The sequence below is a fragment of the Emys orbicularis genome, chromosome 8 (genome assembly GCF_028017835.1).
Source record: "Emys orbicularis isolate rEmyOrb1 chromosome 8, rEmyOrb1.hap1, whole genome shotgun sequence".
In the NCBI taxonomy this organism is placed as follows: Eukaryota; Metazoa; Chordata; order Testudines; family Emydidae; genus Emys; species Emys orbicularis.
In genome coordinates, this window is record NC_088690.1 from 35195359 (window position 1) to 35218737 (window position 23379).

At 40.2% G+C, this 23379-nt stretch overlaps 2 protein-coding genes across 2 annotated transcripts in view; one reads left to right on the forward strand and one right to left on the reverse strand.

Annotated features, from left to right (window-relative positions):
• Nucleotides 1-7934, forward strand: part of FNBP1L (formin binding protein 1 like) — a 41148-nt gene extending 33214 nt beyond the window's left edge. The window contains exons 11-16 of the mRNA XM_065409214.1: nt 1758-1772; nt 4877-4986; nt 5802-5934; nt 6442-6536; nt 7255-7403; nt 7756-7934. Coding sequence (XP_065265286.1) covers nt 1758-1772; nt 4877-4986; nt 5802-5934; nt 6442-6536; nt 7255-7403; nt 7756-7934 — 681 coding nt within the window. The remainder of the gene's footprint in view (nt 1-1757; nt 1773-4876; nt 4987-5801; nt 5935-6441; nt 6537-7254; nt 7404-7755) is intronic.
• A 6968-nt stretch (nt 7935-14902) lies between these two features.
• BCAR3 (BCAR3 adaptor protein, NSP family member) overlaps nt 14903-23379 on the reverse strand; it is an 88738-nt gene continuing 80261 nt past the window's right edge. The window contains exons 8-12 of the mRNA XM_065409367.1: nt 21271-21386; nt 20155-20326; nt 18737-18848; nt 16876-17088; nt 14903-15081 (exon numbers count right to left, since the gene is read on the reverse strand). Coding sequence (XP_065265439.1) covers nt 14903-15081; nt 16876-17088; nt 18737-18848; nt 20155-20326; nt 21271-21386 — 792 coding nt within the window. The remainder of the gene's footprint in view (nt 15082-16875; nt 17089-18736; nt 18849-20154; nt 20327-21270; nt 21387-23379) is intronic.

Sequence of the window (23379 nt, forward strand, 5' to 3'; positions counted from 1 at the left end):
AGGAATATTTGAACAAGGCCATAAACAGGAAACTGCTCTCATTACTCTGTGCTTCGTGCATCATCAAAACTCCCCATCAGCAACTGTGTGTAACAGAAAACAAATTCAAACTGTAGGGGTTTTCTTTGTTCACTGTTACCATTGCCCATCTGAAATGAGCAGAAATGCAGCTATGTTGTTTATTTAATGTGAAGGAGAAACCCAAATGTCATTCCATGCTATAAATCAAGGGAAAGTGATTCTGCAAACCAGACACATCAGATAATGGGTAGTTTTTGTCACTTATTTGTTAAAATGCATTATTATTTATTCTACTTCCAATTTGTAATTGTCAAAGAGTTTAATGCTGTGAAAGGTGCCGGCTTGATAGCAGTTTGAACGGAAATCCCAGCCTTAAAACAGGCCTATCATAAGCAATGGAAGTGCAAGCCTCACCCATGCTTCTCTGCCAGTTCTCCTCAGTGCATGTCTGGGGAGATTACCTCTAGAAAGCAGAGTCGTTCAGTCTATGTCCCCGTTACATTATTAGAATTTACTGAGCTTGCTAGCCAGGGTGTTATTCATAGAGGTGGATTTTTACGTGGAAAAGGTAGAAACTTGGATTTTTAGGTAGAAACTTGTTAGAAAGTTGCTTAAATGAGACCTCTAACCTTTCATGTATGCCACTCGTTAGCAGTAAGACAGTAATACCATTTGGTCACAACTGATGTGGTGAATATGAATCATTGATACATTGATGAAAGGCTTCAGAGTAGCAGCCGTGTTAGTCTGAATCCGCAAAAAGAACAGGAGTAGTTGTGGCACCTTAGAGACTAACAAATTTATTTGAGCATAAGCTTTCGTGGGCTAAAACCCACTTGTATTTTCCACTGCATGCATCCGATGAAGTGGGTTTTAGCCCACGAAAGCTTATGCTCAAATAAATTTGTTAGTCTCTAAGGTGCCACAACTACTCCTGTTCTTTTTATTGATGAAAGGGTCCTTTCTAACCCCTTCATGGTGCTCTACTTGAGAAGCTTAACAAGTTTGGTAGGATCACTCTGAGTGTATGGCACGCCCCTGGGATATGGCACCTTGTTGGAGCTGTACCAGTCTTGTCTGTCATAAGATATTGCTTTGTCCCAGAAGAAAGTCCTGTTTATTCTCACCAGTTTGTCTGTAGATTTTAATATTTTTGAGTATAGCGCAATGATCAATTGAACAGTTTAAAATGTAAAATGAAACTTTTAAGCTTGAAATGACAGAGAAGGGATTTTGCGCCTTCCACGGGAAACCTCTTTATTTTTGTTCTGTTGGGATATTAACAATTTTGAAGTGATGCAGTGTATTCCTAGTCATGATTTACCAAATTTTTGTATATGGTAGACCAGCCCATCATCGTCATCATCATCAAAAATTCTTCTGCTTTGTGCAGTGTTCGCTTTATATTTTGTTTTTCTCTAAATATATATTATTATAAATACTAAAATAAATAAGTCGTTAAATGAAGCCATGCATTGTAATTCCACAAGGTAAACTACCCATTATCATTCAATGTAAGCTTTAATTGCCAATAATTCTCTCAGCATAAGTGCACTTCAAACTTGTATTTTGCTGTTTTTGTGCTGATAGTGAAGTGCGTCATTTAATTTTGAGTTTGTAAAATTTTACTTTAAATATTTTAAAGATATATTTTTAGGAATAAACCTTCACTTCCTAAATGATGATTGCATGTGAATAATTTCCCGTTTCTTTCTGTTTTCAAATGAACTGTTCAGTGGTCGGTGAAGATGGTAAGCCTGTGTGCTGATCTGTCTGCTGTACTTCTGATAAAATAGCATGAAAGTAATCTTTTGAAATTGTTTCCATATCATAATTGCTTTGAATCAGGTGCTGAAATACATTTTCAGATTTTTCACCTTGTATACATGGTCTTTCTTTTTAATCATCCATGTTCAGTGTAAGCTAATTGGACCTGTGATCTGGATGCAACTTATCTATGACTTAGAGTGAAGGTGGACAGATTTCATGTGTTGGTCATAATGAAAATATATTTCATGATTTATCAGGGATTGATAGAAAAGCTGTTAAAACTCTGCAGAATAGTTATATGAAAAGATTGTGGAAGTTGTATAAAGAAGGAAACATGAATAAGAATAATAAAGGGTCTTTTGAACTTAATTTTTAGTGGTTGAAGGAAAAATACACCTCTTTCCACTTGTACTGCCAAGCTCTCAATTTGGATGAAAAATTCCAACACACACCTATCGGCATTTAGTTTCCTGGAGTGAATCAATGATATTCACAATAAGAGTCCTGTTCTTCTAATTTTACTATAAGGTACCACTGATGTAAAAAGGCGGCCGGGGGTGGGTGAGAGAGGCAGGAGGAAAGTTTGTCCTTTCTTGTTTCTTTATGATGCGTAAAGAAAGCAATATGGTGGTGGCTGTGTTTTTTACATTAGAAATATCAGATCGTGATTTTCCTGGTTGTACTGAATGACTGAAGTAGTAGTGGAATGATGATATCACAAGTGACAAGGGACTGAAAACCATGCAGTTGAGAAGGGAAGAAATTTGTAGACACATTGTTTAAAACTTGGTGTGGGCTGGTGTTGGGTCAATGAATGCCCATTTAACTCAAAATCCTGACAGTTGGGAGAAACGCACTGCTTGTTAAATTCTCCCCTTTTCAGATTGCCTTTAATGCCAGATTCTTTTTCAGCGTTTAAAACAAACAACCTTCTAAATAACTAGCACATGAAGAAGGCAGCATTTTTATCAGTTGGTATTATTAACCCTAAGGCTTGAACTTTTTTTTCTCCTCTCCCCAAACGCATTTTGTTTCTCTCTCTCTCTCTGACATGCATATCTGTTGCTGAGGTGTGGGCTTTTGGCAACAACCTCTTAAAATTCATATGTATAAATACCCGCACACACTTAATTGAGAGGACATATAGGGGCTTATACCTGCAATATACTGAGGCGAGGGAACTCATAGTGTCCATAATCCATATTTTCTGTAATTTATTTGGTAAAAGGATTTGAGCATTTGAAGTTAGTTTTTATGCAAAATTTCAAGAACCATCAATGTTTGAGCAACAAGCTGTCGCCCCGCCCCCCAAACATACTATTTTTGGGAATAGAATGAAAAAGTTGACAATGCTTCTGTAGCTTTGATTCAGGGTAGTTTCTGTAATCCACAGTTTTGATGTTGTATAAACTCCATTTCACTCTCACTTAGCTCATGTTGATAGTAAATAAAGCAGGACATAGAAGAGGACTTAGAGATTTCATAATTTTATGTAAAAATTCATGATTGAGATACGATTTACTAACTGTAGTTAATATTTCTTCTCAAGTATGCTTTCAGGCATTATTGACCAAATTCTTAAAGGGAAATATATCAGTAAGGGATTTGGGATGAATACCACGATTGTATTCTTTTCTTTTGGCAGTATCCAAGTAAAGTGGAAAACAGACACTCTAGGCAGATTGCAAACCATATACACCTATTGCTTTCTGGATTTCAGTTGTAATTACTATTTGGTACAGTATTTCATGCTGTCTGTTAACTTACTAAATTGGCTTTGATTGCAAGGGCTGGAGTAGGAGGACCTATGGTTCAGCTTTTCTGTGCAATTGTTTATAGATCCATAAATTATTTATTATGGACCTAACCCAGCTATTGAAGAAACTATTAGCATTTCTGTTGACTTCAGTGGGACCAGTATTAGGCTGTAGGCATGGTTGTATCTGCAAAGCAACTTACAGCAACTAAACGTTATTTTACAGAAGTATATATTAAGATAATTGTGGAAATACTGATGATGGGGTGTAGTTCACCAAAGTTGATAGAATTTAGACAGTATGAAAAAATGTTTTTTGGTTTGATTCTAATATTGCTCCTGTTCATTAAGTGATTGTTGTAATATTGTGAAGAATACTTGAACTGGCATTACTATACATTAAAAGTACTTAGGGTTGCAAATTTTGCTGACTTGCACATTTACCAGATCTGCGATTGGCAAATTAATTTGCATGGTCTATACCAGGGATCGGCAACCTTTGGCACACGGCCCGTCAGGGAAATCCACTGGCGGGCTGGGACGGTTTGTTTACCTGCAGAGTTCGCAGGTTCGGTCGATCGCAGCTCCCACTGGCTGCGGTTCGCCGTTCCAGGCCAATGGGGGCTGCAGGAAGCAGCGGCCAGCACATCTCTTGGCCCACACTGCTTCCTGCAGCCCCCATTGTCCTGGAACGGCGAACCGCGGCCAGTGGGAGCTGCAATCGGCCGAACCTGCGGATGCTGCAGGTAAACAAACCATCCCAGCCCACCAGCGGATTTCCCTGATGGGCCGCGTGCCAAAGGTTGCCGATCCCTGGTCTATACTATGAAACAAAGAAACTAAGTCTAAATTTCCTCACAGCTTAGCTGAGATGGTTATTAATTTTGATTTATTTTCTGCTAGTGTGTATTCTAAGTCAGTTTATTCCCCATTCATGTATCACTCTTGTGATATGTATCCAATAACGATTTTATTAAGACTTCTTGTTTGATTATTTTTTTTGACCGTGCCCAAAAGTGCGCTAGGCACTTCAGGGTCTACGCTGAGAGAGAGATCATGTCTTTCTAAATGCCTATAATCAAACTTGTCACATGATGTGACAGAACAAAACAGTAGGGAGGGGACAGAGTGAAGAACAAGGGCTATGACACTAAGATCATACGTACTCGGTTTAGGTGTATGCTTGATATAGCTGTGTGTATAGCATAGTTGCTAAGAAGGTTCATCCTGCTACCTCATGTCAGAGAAAACTGTTTGTGTGTGGATTGTCAGTAGAAATAACTATAGACAGAATTTTCCAGTGTTTAATAGTATTTATCTTTGTTGCAGGGTCCCGCACTAGAAGATTTCAGTCATCTGCCGCCAGAACAAAGACGTAAGAAACTGCAGCAGAGAATCGATGAACTCAACAGAGAACTACAGAAAGAAACAGACCAAAAGTAAGTGTGTCCTTCACAGCTTAGTTCGTTTTTTGGTCACCCTTATCTTTGACCATTTCTTTCTAGGTTTCTTTTTATAAGCCAGAGTTTTCAAAAGTTAAACTGCTCTAAGTAGTATGTCAATTGTTGGTCTGTCCACCTTTATAGTATATGTGCTCCATCGTTATCAACTTTGTTGTTTTGGCAATTGATTATCCATGTTTATATTATACATTACAAATACTGTATCTAGAGTTGTGAATGCTCAACAACTCTAAAAATCAGACCTTAGGTCTGCCAAACTGGGCATCTAAAACTAGTGGATACATTAGAAAACTTGGGCATTAATCGTTAAGAAATGACCATATGCCAGGAACCAGGTAGCAGAGGGTGAATTATAATGAGATTGAAGATGGGTGGAAAGACCCAGTATTTGAACTGTGTATGTCTTTGCAGAGAGAGGGTGGGGGGAGGGAGGGGCATAAGCACAGTGGGAGGGAAGACAGGATACTGGGCTTTGCCCTTGGGGAGAGGCTAAGGAAATGAGGGCCTTATTTTATTGAGAGAGTGGAGGGGACAGAACTGGGGAGGGAGACAGTGGCTTCTCTTGGGTCAGGAAAGAGAGAGTTTTTATATTCATCCTCTTTGTGTCTATGGTGGTTGTTATTATTTGTATTACTGTAGAACCTAGAAGCCCTAATGATGGACCAGGAACCCATTGTGCTAGGTGCTGTACAAACATTGTTTTAGTATTTATTGGACTGTTAAAGACAAAACATCTTGTAATGTAATTGCCACTTGTAATAATTCCTGGGCATTCATATACCTCACTACAGGGATGCACTCATCAAAATGAAAGATGTTTATGAGAAGAATCCACAGATGGGGGATCCAGGCAGTTTGCAGCCAAAATTAGCTGAAACTATGAGCAACATGGATCGTCTTCGAATGGAAATACACAAGAATGAGGTTAAAAGCTATTAAATTATTCCTTGGCAAGTGTATTGAAATAGGAATATGCTGATGTTCCCTGTAAGTCACAAACATAGGAACTAGAAAATTTCTCTGTTTGAAGAAGTTAGTCTGATTCAGTTTTCCATGGAGCATCCTTCCCCCTAGTATGTTGATGTAGGTAGACTGAGATGATATGCACTGAGTAATTTAATGTAAATTATTTTCTACAAATTTATTTTTAAGTGATTCATGTTAAATGGTTCAAGATGTCAGTTTTTACCATTTTCTCAACACCACTACTGAGTATTAAACTGAGATGATAGCTTTGTGCATCAAGCCAAGTAAATGGAAAACTTTCATGATGATTTGGTATTTAGCAGATATCTGGATGTATATTGGCACTTAAATTCTACACTGTTAAGTGTATTTGAAATAGTACATTTGGTGATATATAACATTTGCTGGTTGAGACTTCTCTGGTAATATTGACCCCAGATGTTTTCTGACTTTTTTCCCCATAAGGCCTGGCTCTCTGAAGTTGAAGGTAAAGTAGCAGCAAGAGGAGACAGAAGGCACAGCAGTGACATCAACCATCTTGTAACACAGGGAAGAGAGAGGTCACTATTTTAACAATATCTGCGTTGAAGCTTTACTGGAATTCTCAGTAGATTTTTTTATTTTTCACAGCTACTCCCACCATGTCCATCTGGCATCTAAGGGTGGGTGATACCCACCTCTCCTTCTCCCACATTCCCAGATGCACTATGTATGTCCTTCAAATGGCATCTTTTGGCCATAAGGTTCTAGGTTTTACTTCTTTTCATTCTTGCCACTTCAGTAAAATAATTTTCCATTAAAACACATGCATACACAGACTAGTCAGGTTGTAGGTAATTCAAGGTGAAAACGGTATATGACATCACCGAAGGGTCACTCTTTCAATTAATGTCCCCTGTTGACTTCTATAACTTCCCAAGCATCTCAGGTAGATTTTTTTCCCCATTTCGCACCTCTGTCAGATCATCCCCATTGCTGTAGCTTCCTTGTTAAATGTTAAATTTGGGCTGTTCTAGTAGCAGAGTTCAGTGCAAGCCTTTAAAAAACAGCTCTGCTCCTTCAGAAAACAATATGCATTAATACTTAATCCATAATTAAATATTGCCAACCTGTTTTCCTCATGTGTTCACACTGATAGCCTAGAACAACTTTGAACAGCCTTTTCTGAGTTGCACTAGGGTTCAGATTTTTTTTTAGATATGGAAATGTAACTTCTAAAGTTGTGTGGGTGGTTTTTGAGAAATATACAGAGTCCTTACTCTACTCATTGCATTATAGCCCTGAGGGTAGCTACACGGATGATGCAAACCAGGAAATTCGAGGCCCACCACAACAGCATGCCCACCATAATGAATTTGATGATGAATTTGAAGATGATGATCCCTTACCAGCTATAGGACACTGCAAAGCAATTTATCCTTTTGATGGTAGGGTTAACTCTGTATATTGTGCTTATTTGATTTTAAAAAACAGAACAAAAAACTGATGGATTATTTTGTTTTAAAAAAATATTAGCAGCTGCGTTTAAGGTCATGAGAAGTATTCCATAGATCAGTTTAATTCATTGGCAGAGTAGTACTTTTATATTGTTGTAACACAAATATTAGAAAAACAGCTTCTAGCATATATTCAGCTTTACAACATGAGACCAGATTTTTGTCTGCAAGCCTATGTTTGTCCATATGTTCCCTTCCATAGATTATCAGTATTTCCTGTTTATATAAAGCTTACTTTTAAATTGTGTCTGAGCTGTGAGACTTTTTTTGTCTGTTTTCCCAGGTCACAATGAAGGCACTCTGGCAATGAAAGAAGGGGAGGTTTTGTACGTTATCGAGGAAGACAAAGGAGATGGATGGACAAGAGCTCGAAGACAGAATGGAGAGGAAGGCTATGTGCCAACATCATATATAGATGTAACTCTAGAGAAAAACAGTAAAGGTGCAGTAACCTATATATAACAACTAAGCTGGCAGCTTACTACTCTACATTCCATAGGGAAAATACTGAATCACACAATTTCATAGAAAGTTTTAGGATATCTGAAGGCATTTGTGTGGTCTGTTGTTCACCATGTGAGCTTGGCTAGAGACTTTTTTTTTCCAGAGATGTTAGTACTAAAAGTAAGAAAATGTCTTAATTTAATTCAATTGCTCTGCAACATTTACCTTATTTCTGCATTTATCTCTCTGAGGTCCTTTAGTGTTTTCATTTTATAAATCATTGGATCTGCTCCACTGATCAGGTCATCTTGTTTTTATACTACTATTTTAAAATCCATTTTTAATATTCACTTGCTTCAGAAAGTAATTTTTTAAATTTTCTGTCTGTACAACAATGTACTTGAAAATAACCTCTGTTCCAAATTGCAATTTCTGAAAACCTCTTTAGGCTCTATTGTTCCCGCATCAGCAACTTTAACTACCATATACTTAAAACTCTAAAACAAAAAATAAATAAACCACTCTACAACTGACTGAGCTCAGTTACTGAAAGTGTTCATAATTGTCCTTTCTTTGTAAATATATTAGCAGCTTTCACGCCATAAAAAGGAAAACATTTTCCTATTCTCAAAGGTAAAAAAGCACAATCCACTCAGGATGGTCCATTAAAGATAGAGAAAGTACCGTATGATGGACCTACCCTTTTATTCTCCTGCCAGCGGCTATGAACCTAGAATGTTGTCTATTTGATATTGCTTTGGCTTGGAAATGTTTTTGATGGTTACTATAGGGTTAAAACATAAAATGTGTCTTTCTGAATTCCCATGTTCCTTTCCATTCTTGAAAAGCTCTTAATCTCTTTTTCTGAGTTCTAGTAAATGTTTTACGTTCCCAGTGAAAGGATCTTGTACCTTAGCTAGAGGCTTTACATTTCATCACTTGTAGGTTAAAATTCAAACATTAGATCTACAACCATTTTCCTCACCTAATTTTAAATAATAAAGGATAGGAAGGTACATTGCACTACTTGATTACTGGACAAATAGCTGTTCTTACTGGAATGTATGTTGCGAATAAGCTTGAAAGGGCTTTTGCTTGCCATCAGATATGGTTAATTGTTCAGGGATTAAATAGAACGGCTATTCTATAGCCATTTAAGGTGGCTGATTAGAATTGAGAAGGCTTCTCTGTTTTCCAGAGGCTTTCAGTAACTCTGTTCTTTTCTTTTTCCTCTTGGACTGCAGGTTCCTGAAGCGGGTTTCTGAGAAAATGGGCGAGATGTTGAAGGAGGTTACATGCAGCTGCTTTTGGGGGAGGGCATTAGGCTGGGAGGCCCAGCAAAAAGAGGGAAAAGCAAGTTGCATGAATGCATGCAGACATACATTTATTCACTAACATTCTTGGCATTTCCATACATAATATGTTACAAATTCTTAAATTTCTGAAGCAAAAGAGAACTCCATTATGGCAGAATAGAAAGGCAACCAGATTTTAAATACTTCAGTCTCATTGTCCTAAAAGACGTACAAACTATTCATCAGTTTGCATTACATTTTGGCTGTCTCAGCTGTCTTCTTTTCCTACCCCATTTTAATTGGCAATCAGAACTATGTCATTTGTCCACATCTGCCAGTGCCACCTCCATGCTCGCCCTAACCTCCTCCTGCATGTCTAGAATTGTCAGGCACCGCTGCATAACACTTTATTATCTCCATTGCTTCTTATTTTATTTTGCATTTGTAGCAAAACCACTTTGTTTAAATATTTCCAGCACTAAAGTTTTCATCCCAGTGTCCATGTATGCTGCTATAACTATTCCAATGCAACCATCATTACATTCCAGTTTTCTTGGCATTATAACTGATGTAAACCTTTATGTATTTATGTTGATTTGGGGAAAAGACTATATCTCAGCTCTAGCCCCGATGCAGTCACAGGATCTCCAAGAACTGTGGTTCATCTTCAGCACTTCAGTAACCTATTGTGAGCACTGAAAACCTGGCATCACAACAAAGAGATTCACCACAACAAGACAAATGACTGTTTTCAGAAGTCAACTGCTTGCCATTCAAATGCTGCCTTAAAACTAGAGAGTGCCTAAATCTGTTGATTGCCAATCCTACCACTACAGTATCCCACAAAGGGCTTTGTGTCTCAGCTCAGTATGATCGCCTGTAACTCTTTCCAAAGTGCAGCAGCTGCTGACGTAGCCAGGGTAGGTGTTTGTTTTCTAGAGCTTTACCTTAACATAATACATGGTGCATCATAAATTTTATGCATTGAAACTAAAGACATCTAAAAAAAATTATGGAAACTCTTTTATTGTTTTTTAATTTTGGGTTCTGAGGCTCCAGTGGTTGTCTGTTTTTAGGTGATGCTTCATTGTATGGACCAGTTGAAATTTGAGTGATACTTTGTAATGATCTATGTGCACTTTTACTTGTAAACAATTGACATTTGGATATGTTTATACGTGTAAATATAGCTGTCTGCAGTGCCCCTATTGCTTATGGTGTCTCTTCTCCCATTTGTGATTCTATTAATAAAATAAATCTTATCTGATTCAGTGGTGAACACTAGAATAGGGGAGGTAGAGGGAGGGAGATTTGTATCATTTAAAGCTTCATAAGCCCAGCCACTTGCTGTTTGGGGAATGAGATAATATTGTCTCTTTCACAGGGTTTGAAGCAATACTTGGACACAGCAGTGCTGGATTCCTTCTTTTTTTTTTTTAAATGAAAATTCAGTGTTGTTAGAAATTGTACTACCAGTAATACTAAATCTGAGTGATTTCTTGTGTGGAAGTGTATTCCTTTATGTATACCACTATTACACAGCTGACCTAGTGTATTGCATTTGGGGGCTATTAAACTCGTTTAGATTTTTGGATATTGTATACAGGGTTATTTATATAAGGTGACATTACTCAATACTGACAAACTACATAATGTAGTTTTTTTTTTTTAAAAACAGTGCTTTTTTATTTTAAAGTTAGAGAAGAGGTGGAAATGTGAGCTGATTTTTTGGCTAAGAAGCCTTTGGTTTCCTTGGCTAGAAGCCTCTCAGGTCACTGGTAACACTTCCTGGTAAAGAACTAACTGTTCTTTTCATGCTACTGTTTGTTTTTCTAAAAGCAGAATTTGCTTCCTTTGGAGGCAAATTGCTTTCACGAGGGATAGTGCAACCTGTATGAGGGTTATTAAATATAGGGGAGAAATTTGTACTTGCACAGCTAGTTCTAACTCATTCTGAAATTTTGAACATGAATTGTCTTAATCTTACATTTTCCAGTAATTTTTAATCTTTTTGTGCACATGTTGATTTCTTAAATGTTAAATGCTTTGTTTAAAAATAGTGTTCTCTGTTGAGAATATTTTAATGGAATAAAAACTTTTCATGGTCAAGATAGCTTCCTTTTTGTCTTCAGTTACAAACCCATCCCTCTACATCTATCACATTTTTTATACTGATATGTTACTAGAGAGTAGGGTGACCAGATCACACAGGTGAAATATCGGGACATGGGGCCAAAAAAAAAAAAAAAAAAAAGCTGCCGGAGGTCCCCGCCCCGCCCCACCCCTCCGTGATACATCTGGGTCTAATTCCGGGGTTAGGAAGATTTCAGAAAAAGAGGAACGACCCAGCACACGCGTTACCGTGGTGAGGAGGGCACACAAAGTGCCATCGCACCTCCTTTTGTACCAATTCTTCAGACACACCCAGACTTCCACGCAACGCACAGCGCTACAGAAACGCGCTGTGATTGGATGGAAGTTTGCAGCTGCACTGGGGAGCGTGGTGGCGACTCCCAGCGCTGTGCCGGCGGAGAGCCCCACCGTGCCCCCCACCCACACAGGGAGCTCTCCGCTGGGCCGCACCGACAACACAGCCTGGGCCAGAGAGCCGTGGCCCAACAGGAGGCACGCCGCGCGGTGACAGCCCAGCGGCTCCCTCCCGCCGCGGGCGTCGGAGCCCTATTGATGTGGGGAGCTCGGCGGCAGCATCAGGCCCCGGGGCCGGGCAGAGAGAGCTCCCTAGTGGCGGGGGAGGTGATCGGCTCCTGCTCACCCCAGCACGGATGCGCCCTGGCCCCCTGTGCAGGAAGAGACGGGCACTGTCCCCGCAGCCGCCCAACCGGAGCTGGGCAGTGGGAGGGCGGGGGGTTAGTATCTACAGTCCCTGCCCGGCCAGGCTCTTACCACAAACATGGAGCCCCGCACCGCCTCAGAGACGCTCGGCTGCTGTGCCCGGCTTGCTGAGCACCCGGGTGAACTTCTGAGTCTCCGGGGGAACTAGCGCCTGCTGTCCCCGCGCCCACTCTACCTTGTGTCATGGGCCCTCACCTAGGCGCACAGCAGCGTTGACCTCCCAATTTCCCTGTCCTCACCACCTCCCCCGCTCCCTCCAGCGCTTGCGCCGCCATATAGCTGATCAGCACAAGCCTGGGAGGGAGGAGGAATGCAGCGTGCTCGGGGAAGAGACTGGGCAGGGCGGGGATTTGGGGAGGGATCCAATGGGGGCACGAGCGCCCTCCGGGCTCCGCCTGTGCACTGGAGCAGAGGCAAAATATCGGGACAATTTGCGTCCCGACCAAAGGTAGGGCAGGACACGGGACAAACAAGCAAATATCGGGATGTCTGGTCACCCTACTAGAGGGCCACATTCTATCACCCTTACGTACTTGGAGTGGTCTATGTTGCAAGTAGTTGCAGTGACTTCATTAGGCCTACTTGTGGCATGAGGAACAAAAGTGGCAGACTTTGGCTCTGAGTTGCTGAAATATATATATATATATATAGCCTCTGAACATGTTTATTGTGGTTATAGTTATATAAATAATTTGTATTTGAAAGTTACATATCACAAGAAACACTATATAATGAGGTTATGGTGCCAATATCAAACCTGTCTTGACCATAAGCTTGTTCCACCTTTTTTTAAATGTAGCCATATAAGGCCCTCCCAACTGATTAAAATATGAGTTTGCCATTTGATGGTCCAGATTAAAATCTATGCGGGTGAGCTGTTTTTCTTCTCCCCATCTCCAGGAGGGATTTTCAAGTTTTTACACTCATTGAGACATTAATGCACTTCTTCTAGCTCGCCATCCACAATTAAACAATCTACCATAATCATATTAATGCCTCCCTCACACTACAGTAATTCATTGTTTCCTTAAATGATAGGACCAAAAGCCAGACTTCTAAAATGCCAAAAAGGTCATTAACTGTCTCCACTTGCTTCAGAAAGCAAGTTAGTGTGCCAGGTAGTGGTCTCTAGGAGTCACAAACAGGCCCTCTCCTCCACAGAGTGTGAGGTCCAAAACTACATTAAGTGTGGCTCTGGAGCAGCACAGGGGTGACTACTGACTAATTAATACATGGAAGTTTAGTGCCCATGTGGACTCCTCCCCCCCAATTATTTGGGGATTTGCATACTTAACTACAGGCAACAGTAATAAAATCTCCTAGCTAACTTGAGAGGAGGGATTTGTGTCACTGAGAAATAACCAAACAGCAACTCCACACTTCAATGGGCAGAGACATTTCTAGTTCAGTGTAAGATTTTAATCAGCATCATGACTTTGTCACTGAGACTGTGATTATTTATTTTTCTTAATCTCTTACAGGGATCCTTATGAAAATCCAAGTAAATTAAATTAGACTGACTGTCACTTTTATCTACTATTTGAACTTCCTGAAATAATCCTAAAGCACTAGAGATAGTATCTCTTGTAGAAGCTGATTTCATTTGACCATTATAGATATTGCTATAAAATATGGCAGAGGTATATGACTCTTAGAAAGGGCTTACTCAGAAGCCTCATCTAAGATTTTTCTTAACTTGTTTTTAATTGATAAAACTCATTAGCAAATTTTCAACATAGGTGCAGCTGTGGCTGCAATCTCCACTATTTCATAAAATACCATCCAATGTTGATGGCTTATTCCAGGTGAGCTTATCCCCATGACTAGTTCCTCAGAGACTTGAACTTCCAACACCACCACACTTAGAGTGCTGTCGGATTATACAGTTCCTCTTAATTCTATACAGCAAAGATTGATACATTAATCTAGCTACTACTTACTACTCTGTTTCCTCCTTTTTGCTAGAGAAGACCTGAGATACGGGTGCAAACCTCTAGCTGATGGTGAAGTTGAAGACATCTTGATTGCTTAGCTATTTGTTCTTCTCATCCCCTTGTTAGCTATTTGTTCTTCTCATCCCCTTCTCATCCCCCATTTCCAACACACATGGCATAGTTTGTATTGGAGCCTGAACAACAGACCAGAACACTCTTGAATAGTAACTTGTGCATTACAAAGTCCAGAGTAACTTCTAAATACTAATTTCCTAGGAGACAAATGGTATCAGCTCATGGGTGTTGTGTACATTGGTGAAAGAATATTTCAAACTGTACCCTAATCAACTAGTTAATTTTCTACCCCACCAGTTCCACTACAGTCTAGCCCCCTCCCCGGGCAGTATAAAATCACCTTATTTCCTGTGATTATAGTGTACAATGATCCACTGTATAATATTTCACATAAAGATATTTTAATTCACAACTATATACAGGTTCATATTCATGTAAGGAATATCATACAACTGATATTTTCTAAAATACCTAGCATTTTTTATTTACAGTACACTGTTTCATTACTGATAACATTAAGTAAAACACCAATAGTAATGACTAGTAGACATCAATAGACATTTTTGTAAATCACAAGAATACATTATGCAGACTATCTTAAATTTGACTGTTCAAGAAATTATTAAATTGACATGGTTACATATTAATAAATAAATTTATTTAGAAATCAGTAGTTTTTAAACAATTCATAAATGTGCATTGTGCAATTTACAAGTCCTAAAGATCCGGTGAATGCTAAAGGCTTGTACAGTGACAAATTGGCAATTTCTTTTAATTAAATTAAATGGCAAACTTGAAGTAATCATATCTTAAGGGTCCATTTGATATTTCATTGCTCTACCTGTTTCACTGGAGGAGGTTCTAATTTTCGGGAGAGTGCAGTTAAAATCTGGTTGAATTTCTCATATCTCTCTCTCTGATTAACTTGTGCTCCTTTGCTGCCCCATAACAATCTCATTTGAAATTCTGTCTTGAAGATCTCACTCATCTCATCATCTGGCTGAAAACCTGAACGAGGAAAACAGAAAATGCATAACTGTGTATGACCTGAAGAACTCAGTGGCTCAAAAGCTTGTCTCTCTTGAAATTGGTCCAATAAAAGATAATACCTCACCCATCTTGTCTAACTATCAAATCAGCTTTTACTTGGCGATGGGGGGTGGGTTCTAAGTTTATTGTACTTTTCCAAAAGTACATCTATGCTAAAATGATGGGTTCTTTTTATAATATTGGCTTTATCTCTCAAATAAATATTTGGAGATATTAAAAAGCTGGGTAAATACTAAAAAACACTTCCATAGGCCATGCTGTGGGGACACGTGGATGACTCTGGTTTAATTGAAGATCATTGGCACAGGATATACTGAGAACCGAGGAAAACTTTGGCTCTTGGTATTGCATAAAAGGTCAGACTAGGAGATCATAATGGTCCCTTCTGGCCTTAAAAATCGATAAAGACTGTTAGATAAAGATGAGATGGTATAATGGCAACTCCTGAAAAATGCAGAGCTCTCTGAGAGTATATATTTGCCTGCAATAACTTTATAATATCAATATTTTTAATTTCCCTGCACCAGCTGTTTAGTGTGATTAATATTGGTCATCGTTATTGCAAACACACAAGTGGAGGCAGAATTTTTTGCAGGCAAAATGTAATCACTTGAGCTGGAATTTAGTCAGATTGGTGGGGTTAATGGATACTTATTTTGAAAAGTTCTATGGGCTCTTTAATAACAAGGCTTTCAGTTTTATGGTACTTCCAGAAGTACAGAATCCCTGAAAACCATGCTGGGTCTTTGCTTCCTGAGTCAGAAGGTAGAATACCACATACTGAACCACCTGCTTCCCTTGCAGGTCTTCTATCCATGTACTAAGCCACCTTGACCGATCTTAAATTATATGAATGGCTGTAAATGGTCCTCAGCTCCTTATCAACATATGTTGAGAGTCCTCTTAGCTTCTTAGCAGATGAATACGTGCATATTTACTTAAAAGGTCACAATGGCTCTGACTTAAAAGATAAATGTGCTTAGCAAAAAAGCGTATAGTACAATTGTATCACCATGCTGCTAACTGGATAAATACAGCATACAAAATGACTGTTTAACTAGAGCCAGCCTATAGAGTGTATTCTGCTACTGTGGCCTGGAAGAGACTTTGATTTAGGAGAATCTCAGCCTTGTGAGGGAGAGAAGAATGTATTTCTTGCAGCAATTCCTAGTCGACTTAAGTGGAGACCTCAAAGATATTCACAGTTCTGTATAACAAGAGTTCATACAGAAGATGGGTTAGGAGGGTATGAGCTAGTGACAAAACTTCAGCTAAGGGAGAGTCAGACATAAGGAATTTAGAGGATTTTCTTTAGAGAGAATGTAATCGCTAGTACATAGGCTGATAACCTAACAAAAGGCAATGAGAAGCCATGGAGCCATAGGTTTAACATGGAAATACTCCTTTTCATACAGTATGTTTCCTTCTGTAGGGCATGCTGCTGAGAGTCGCACACACTAGCTGTAGCATCATGCCCTCAGACTAACCAGTTGAGAGGGGGAGATTGACCAGAAATTTGCCTTTGTCCTATTTACATTTTAACTTTTCTCATATTTGCCAGTTGCTGTAGAAAAAGCCTGTACCCGATTTTCTAAGCTGTTATTTCAGTTACTAATAAGAGCCTGGACTCTTGGGAGAATATGCAGTATCTCTTCATTACTTTAACAACACACCTCACACATTCTGTTCACTCTGAGAAATACTGTATTGGCAAAACGCGCAGCAAGATTTTACTCCTGCCAGTGGCCCTACCTTCCAGTATCCTTTCCGCAGTCATTCTGTACATGTCAGCATTTTGTGCTATAAAACGGGCTGTGGCTAAATGCTTGAGCATTATCTCACAGCTTTGGTCGGTGTTTTCCCACAGGTCCATCCCATCAAAAATGACAACCTGTCGCTCCATCAAAGTAACCGAGGGCATCAGCAGGGGCACAGTTATGTTGTTTTGTGGAGCACAGATGGTCTCTGGAAGAGATGCAACACAGCCACTCAACAATCTTAAATCCTGCTCATTTACAAGCGAATTATAGAACAACATTCTTCCCTAAACCAGTTACAAGTAGGATTTGTTTTGAGTATTTTTCCCTTCCATAATATGCTTTAGTAATCCTTCAAATTAGCATCCTCACTTTTCATCCCTGCCCCCCAGCTTCCATTTAATATCCTGATAAATCTAGAATCTACTGTAATGCTGCAAAACTGCATCTGGTGCAGGGCAATAGCTTGCATCCATCTATGTTCTCTGCTGAAGTATTAGGGATCGAAGGTTAGATCCACAGAGGAGTTTAAAGAACGAGGAGTACTTGTGCATCAGAGCCACTTTAGGCACTTAAGTTCAAAATTCAGATCTTCAAAACCCCACTCAGCTGCCACCTTATCCTGAAGGTGCATAAAGTCCTTACGTGCCTAAGTTTATGTCATTAAAGTACACTGCCTGTGAGCATGTGCACAGCCACCTACGTCCTGAGGCAGACAGGATTTACAAACCAGGCATTCAGCTCCTGCTCCTGTTGGAATGTGGATGCAGCAGGCATGAGTCTGAAGTGGGAGCAGCAGCAGCTACACCTGGCTAGGAGTTTATGGGGCTCTGAACCTTCCCACAAGTAGCAGCAGCAGCACCCCGGGACCTGACAGGGCCAGAAGAATTAGCTCAGGTGGGAGACCCTGATCTGCCTCCTTCCTTCTGCATGAAGATTGGTTTCCGCTGCTGCTTCCCTCTCACCTCCAGGATGCAGAGTGAGTAAGGGTACAGCTACATTGCAATCAGAAGTGCGACTACGGCTCATATAGACATAGCTGAGCTAGCTTTGATCTAGCTACCTTGACTGGCAATAGCAGTGAAGCTGCAGGTGACAACGGGCTGGCTGCTCTCATATATATCCTGGGTCCCCAGTGGGCTTGTAGAGCTAGCTTGGGTGTGTCTGCACAGGCTGCAGTCTCACTTCTGACTGCAGTGTAGACATACCCTCATAGGAGTCTGCTATGCCACAGCTCTTCCTCCTTTGCAGGGGGAAAGGGAGGCTCTGCACAGATTTGCTTTCTACTAGTCAGAATCCTGGTGAAGCAGAAGGGCCTTGTCAGTTCCCCTGCCCTTCTCGCACTCCATAGTGGGTGTGGGAAGGGGAGATGCTGGGAGCACAAGGGATGTTCTGCACACTGCACACGTGCACACATACACTCTTGTTTGGCTAGCTATGGACTTACTTGCAGATGTGGACTCCTCTGATTTATTCATCCCTGTGCTGTGTTCTGTCACACACAATGATGCAGTGTCACTTCAGTGCATGATGACACATAGCCACCAGAATGAGTGAAATGCCCCTTCTGTACTGATCTACTATACTCACCGGGCTTTTCTAAGGCAGTCGTACAGCCTGCCTCTTCTGTGCTATGGGAGTTTAAGGCATTCACAAACTAGTGGGAGTAGGACTATGCTGAACTGACTCCATTTCTGTCTATGTCCATTATTACATTAATGGAAAGGGGAAGCAAGTTAAAGGCTATTCAGACTGAAAATCTGTCATTTGCAGTAAAGGACTTAGTCCAGTTCCCTTCATGAAAACAAATGTGGTGAAGGCCAGTCTGGCTGCACTCCCACATGCTACACACTCACCTCTTCCTTCATGCAGAGCTTTGCTGAATGGCTTCAACTGCTTTTCATATGTAATGGCAGTTTGGGTGTAGTGGTGCCGTAAAGTGATCCATGTTTGTTCTAACCTTGCGATCTGTTCAATGCAAAGAAGAGAGTCCTATTTTCATTTTGCAACTATTCTTACGTAAAGCAACTATGCTGCTTCTGGCAGACACCAGAGGGTTAATTTGGATTGATCTGTATCATAATAATATGATACCATCTTTTGTTTAAGCCTATGCAACAATTTGCCTCTTCCACTGGATCCTGACATTAATAAGTAATAATACCTTGATACAACTTAATACCACTGAATAAAACATCCTAGTATTTAGGCAAAATAATTGTGTGTTCCTTGGGAAAAAAGCCATAACCCAATGTTCTGTTCCCATGAAGTGGCCCTTTATGGTCATCTAGGACAAGTTTCAAATCACCACAGGCCAAGATACAGCTAACAAATTCCTCTCACTCAAAAATTAAAGCAGCATTCCTGGTGCCACATCTGGCAATCTCTCCTTGCAACTACTGTATCACTTTCCTTGTGTAGTAGTAAACTTTCAGCCAAACATATAGCTGATGCAATAACAGCATGTTTCTCTGATGAGTGATTTTAAAAGGGGCCCTAAACTTAGTTTTAATGCTGGGGGGGAAACGTCAAATTTTTTTTACTGGATTGACAAAAGAATAATTGCTGTACCATGTCCATTTGCACACAAAAAATGCACATTTCTTTGTTTACAGACCAGCTATTCTAAGTACTCCATGTTTCTAAAGCTGTTATTCAAGGATTAGATATGAGAACTGTCTCCCAACTGGCATGTGTGAGTGGAGAATTTTGTTTAGATAAATGTTACTAGCTGAATTCAGATAACATCCATTCTTTTGGTATTTAGCATTTCTCTTTTTTACTGCTGGTTGCTCAACATTCTCTCATCAAAGTATTAATCTCAAAAGGTCATCTATACCCTGCAGGATCATAAAAAAAGCTTTCACCAAAGAGCATAATAAAGATATATTCAAAAAAGGCAAATTTCTGTAACTGCAAAAAATAGTTGTTTGTTTCATAACAAATTTTTTTTTAATAGTACAGAAGAAATGTCTTGATGCTATCATACCCGTGTTGCTTTAAAATAAACAGACTCTTGTTCTATAAAGCAAAGTTTTTTTCTAATGCTGGCATTGAAGGGAATGAGATTGTTACGATTAAAAGTATTGTAAGTTCATAATGGCTAAACATATCTTAGCTCTTATGACCATCTGTCTGTCTACATGGGGATGGGCATTCTATAATGCCCATTCCTGTCAGCTCTAAGCACTTGTCTAAGGGCTTTAAAATGTTGAAAAAAATTAACTAACAAAAATTAAACTCTTTGAATACCATAAAGGGAACATTATTTTACCTGTGGCATTTCAAGTGCTTTCATGACAGCAGAGAATGCGTACAAATCCCCCAGGCAGTCCTTCAGTTCCACTGCTACCTGGATGATCCTGTTTAACGTCGCAGCCCTCTCTTCTAAGTTTCCTGTGCAGCCCAAAATATCCACAGCTATTCCGATTGCCATGGTGTTGTGTCTAGAGAGAAGCAAGTCAGTGATGTCTAGAGTAAACTAGTGAAATGATAGGATGTGATCAAATAACAAAGGCAATACTTAAAAGCCCTTAATGTCCCTAGGCAGGATTAAATGGATGTTACTGACAATGCTGCTGTTACATGGAGCTCAGTGACAATAGTACGCTTATGTGATATAGACCAGCTATGTATTGAAGGCTTCAGGGTAACAGATCTGCCCTTATATTACTGCACATCTGCGATGGGGTGTCCACCCCACACAGGGCCTGAAGGGATAAGGTGGCTAGGTAAGCCAATTAGCCACTTCAGCCGCACCTAGAGGAAGAGCCAGGGAGCAGGGATTAATGAGAAGAGGCTCAGCTGGACAGGAACAGGTGGGGCCTGTATTAAGCCCAGGAGCGAAGAGCAGCAAGGGGAAGTAGTTTGTAGTCACTGCCTGGGAGAAGGGAGGCGTGGTTGGGGCAAAGAGATAAGTAGCCTGCAGTTACTCCCTGGGAGGAGGGAGTTTGGGCTGGTAAACTCAGGGAAGGGGGAGAGCCAGAGAGCTAGGAAAGGCTCAGGGGAAAAGCAGCAAGGAATAGGATAGGGCAGACCTTGGCTGCTGAAGAGAGGGCCCCAGAGCTGGAACCTGGAGTAGAGGGCGGGCTCAGGTTCCCCTACCAGAATCAGACCCTTAATACCTGTTTTTTTCCTCCAAGCACTCCCTCCATGGAGTTGCCTGATGATCTCCACGAGTCCTCCTAAGCACAAAGCTGTACAATATCTCCGTGTCCCAATAAATTACCTCTCAGTGGATTTCAACGTAGTATACAAGAATACTGTAAAGTGTTTATTGGGGAAGGAGGGTGTTTCTACCTGGAGATATAAGACACACCAATACCAACAACAGACTGAGACTCTAACCAAGTGTCCCAGGAGTGAAGCACAATGTAACAAGAATGTATACCTTTCAATTATGTCCAAGCGCAGTTGGTGTCCATAGGGCAATGTAATGAGCTCCAGACCTGATCTCACTCCCATCCTCCTCCTCATCTCTTCAGAGACCTCTAGTATCCTAGCAACCTGTCAAGTGAAAAAGTTCTCACACACTGATCCAGGAAGTTGACTTATTTAAGGAAAGGAGGAGTTTGATTCATTCGTAGTGTTACTCTAACTCGCTGTACAGCTAGAACACTAATATAAAGCCATTAAAAAATATCCCCATTAAACAGAAACATGCTGAGTACATTACACACAAGGAGGTTTTGTGCAGAACTTAGAAATGCTTTCCTTTAGTGAGTCAAGTATATGAAAACAAATAAGAATTATGGCCAAGAAATAAGGACTAGTTCTTTGATCTGGTTTTTAAAAAACAACAACAGAAAACAAGCAGCATCATAAGGAGATTTTCTTCCAGAGAAGAGAGCTGTAGGGCTTGTGTCAAACCCACAACAGATCTGATCAAGCACTCTACCAAAAGCAGATCCCCACACATCCAACAAAAGCACGGAGTGGTCTCGTGGCTTGATCTTTGCTTTGACACTAATGCACTCTGGCCAAGATACTTAACCTCTTTGCCTCACTTTCCTCATCTGTAAAATACTGTAACAGTGCTTTTTCTTCACTCCACAGGGCTGTTGTGAGGATGAATTAATGTACACAAAGCATTCTGAATTTGGAAAGGACTATGTGAGTGCTCTGCGTCTGACAGTAATTCATACAAAAAAGCCCTCTATTTTCCCTCCCCACTGCATTAGTCCTTTGCCTTTCAAATACATAATGATTATTTGCAATTTGCTACATCTATAAGAACTATTAATCGCTATTAATCTTAATAATGTTCATATTATCTAATGAGTATTGTTTTAATGTTCATATGCTGACAAATTTCTAATCTAATCTGCCTTTCTATCGCCATAGCATCTAAGTGCCAACCTCTGTCTGCAGGACTGGATTAAGGCAATATGGAGCCCTAGGCACACCATGACACTGGGTACCCAGTGGCTTTGCCCCCCTGGACGATTCCCTCCCAGAGAGACAGGAGTGTTGGCACAGGGCCTCATGGAGAGGACAGAGTTAATCTGCTTGGGTGAACGGATCAGACCCACTGCTCATCTCCTCCTGCCATACATAGTGCCCTACTTGAGTGGAGTTAGTGTGCACCACCAGAGCACTAGGTCTGGGAGTTAACAGCCCATTGATCTGAATGGGACAGTTCCTCCTCTCACAGCTATTGTTCCAGGCTTTCTGCAGACAAGCAGACATCACTACCTCAGTTACACCTGGTAAATGTTTGAGTGTTCCTTCACAATTCTGAGGGCTACAAACTTTATTTTTTAAATGAAAGCTGAGATTCTGATGTAATCAGACTTCAGGAGCTTGGGTCCTACACACAAATCTATAGTGTGCAGGCTTTAATGTGGCCCTGTTTGTATGCAAATCTGTTGTAATACTTTAGAATTCTGTGCTACCAATAGTATATAACCAATTCCAAACAGATGACAATCGTTCAATCCCAGCAGCACAGGCAGAGAACAGGTTGTCATTTCAGGTTGCATCTAAATTAGCCTGATGGTCACAGGATCAGGGGGAATAAGCAAGATTGAAAGAGAACCCATAGGCACTTTGAAAGGGTCAAACTGAGTGAATGTAGCCATCAGAAAGAAGCATCTCCAGCCACATTTGTTACAGATCTTGTAATGTTCCATTATGGAAGCAGGTCTTAATTAAGTTTGCTAGGCTAATTACAGCCGCTAAGATTTCCTACTAAACTAGGGTACATCTAAGGGAATTACTTCACTCAACACACACTTTTGCTATTAGATTGAAAGCCATTCTTCTTATTATGATGGTTTTAAAATTCCATTTTTAAAACTTCTACGGTAGAAGGAGAAAAGGTACTAGATTAGTTAGATTGCGCTGGGCTTTGAAAAAAATAAGGGCTAGAGAAGTGCGATTATTAGAACTATTAGTTTTCTAAAGAGGCTTAGAAAACATGACCTATAAGGAAAGTTTGAAAAACTGGGCATGTTTAGTCTTGAGAAAAGAAGATTGAGGGGGACCTGATAAATCTTCA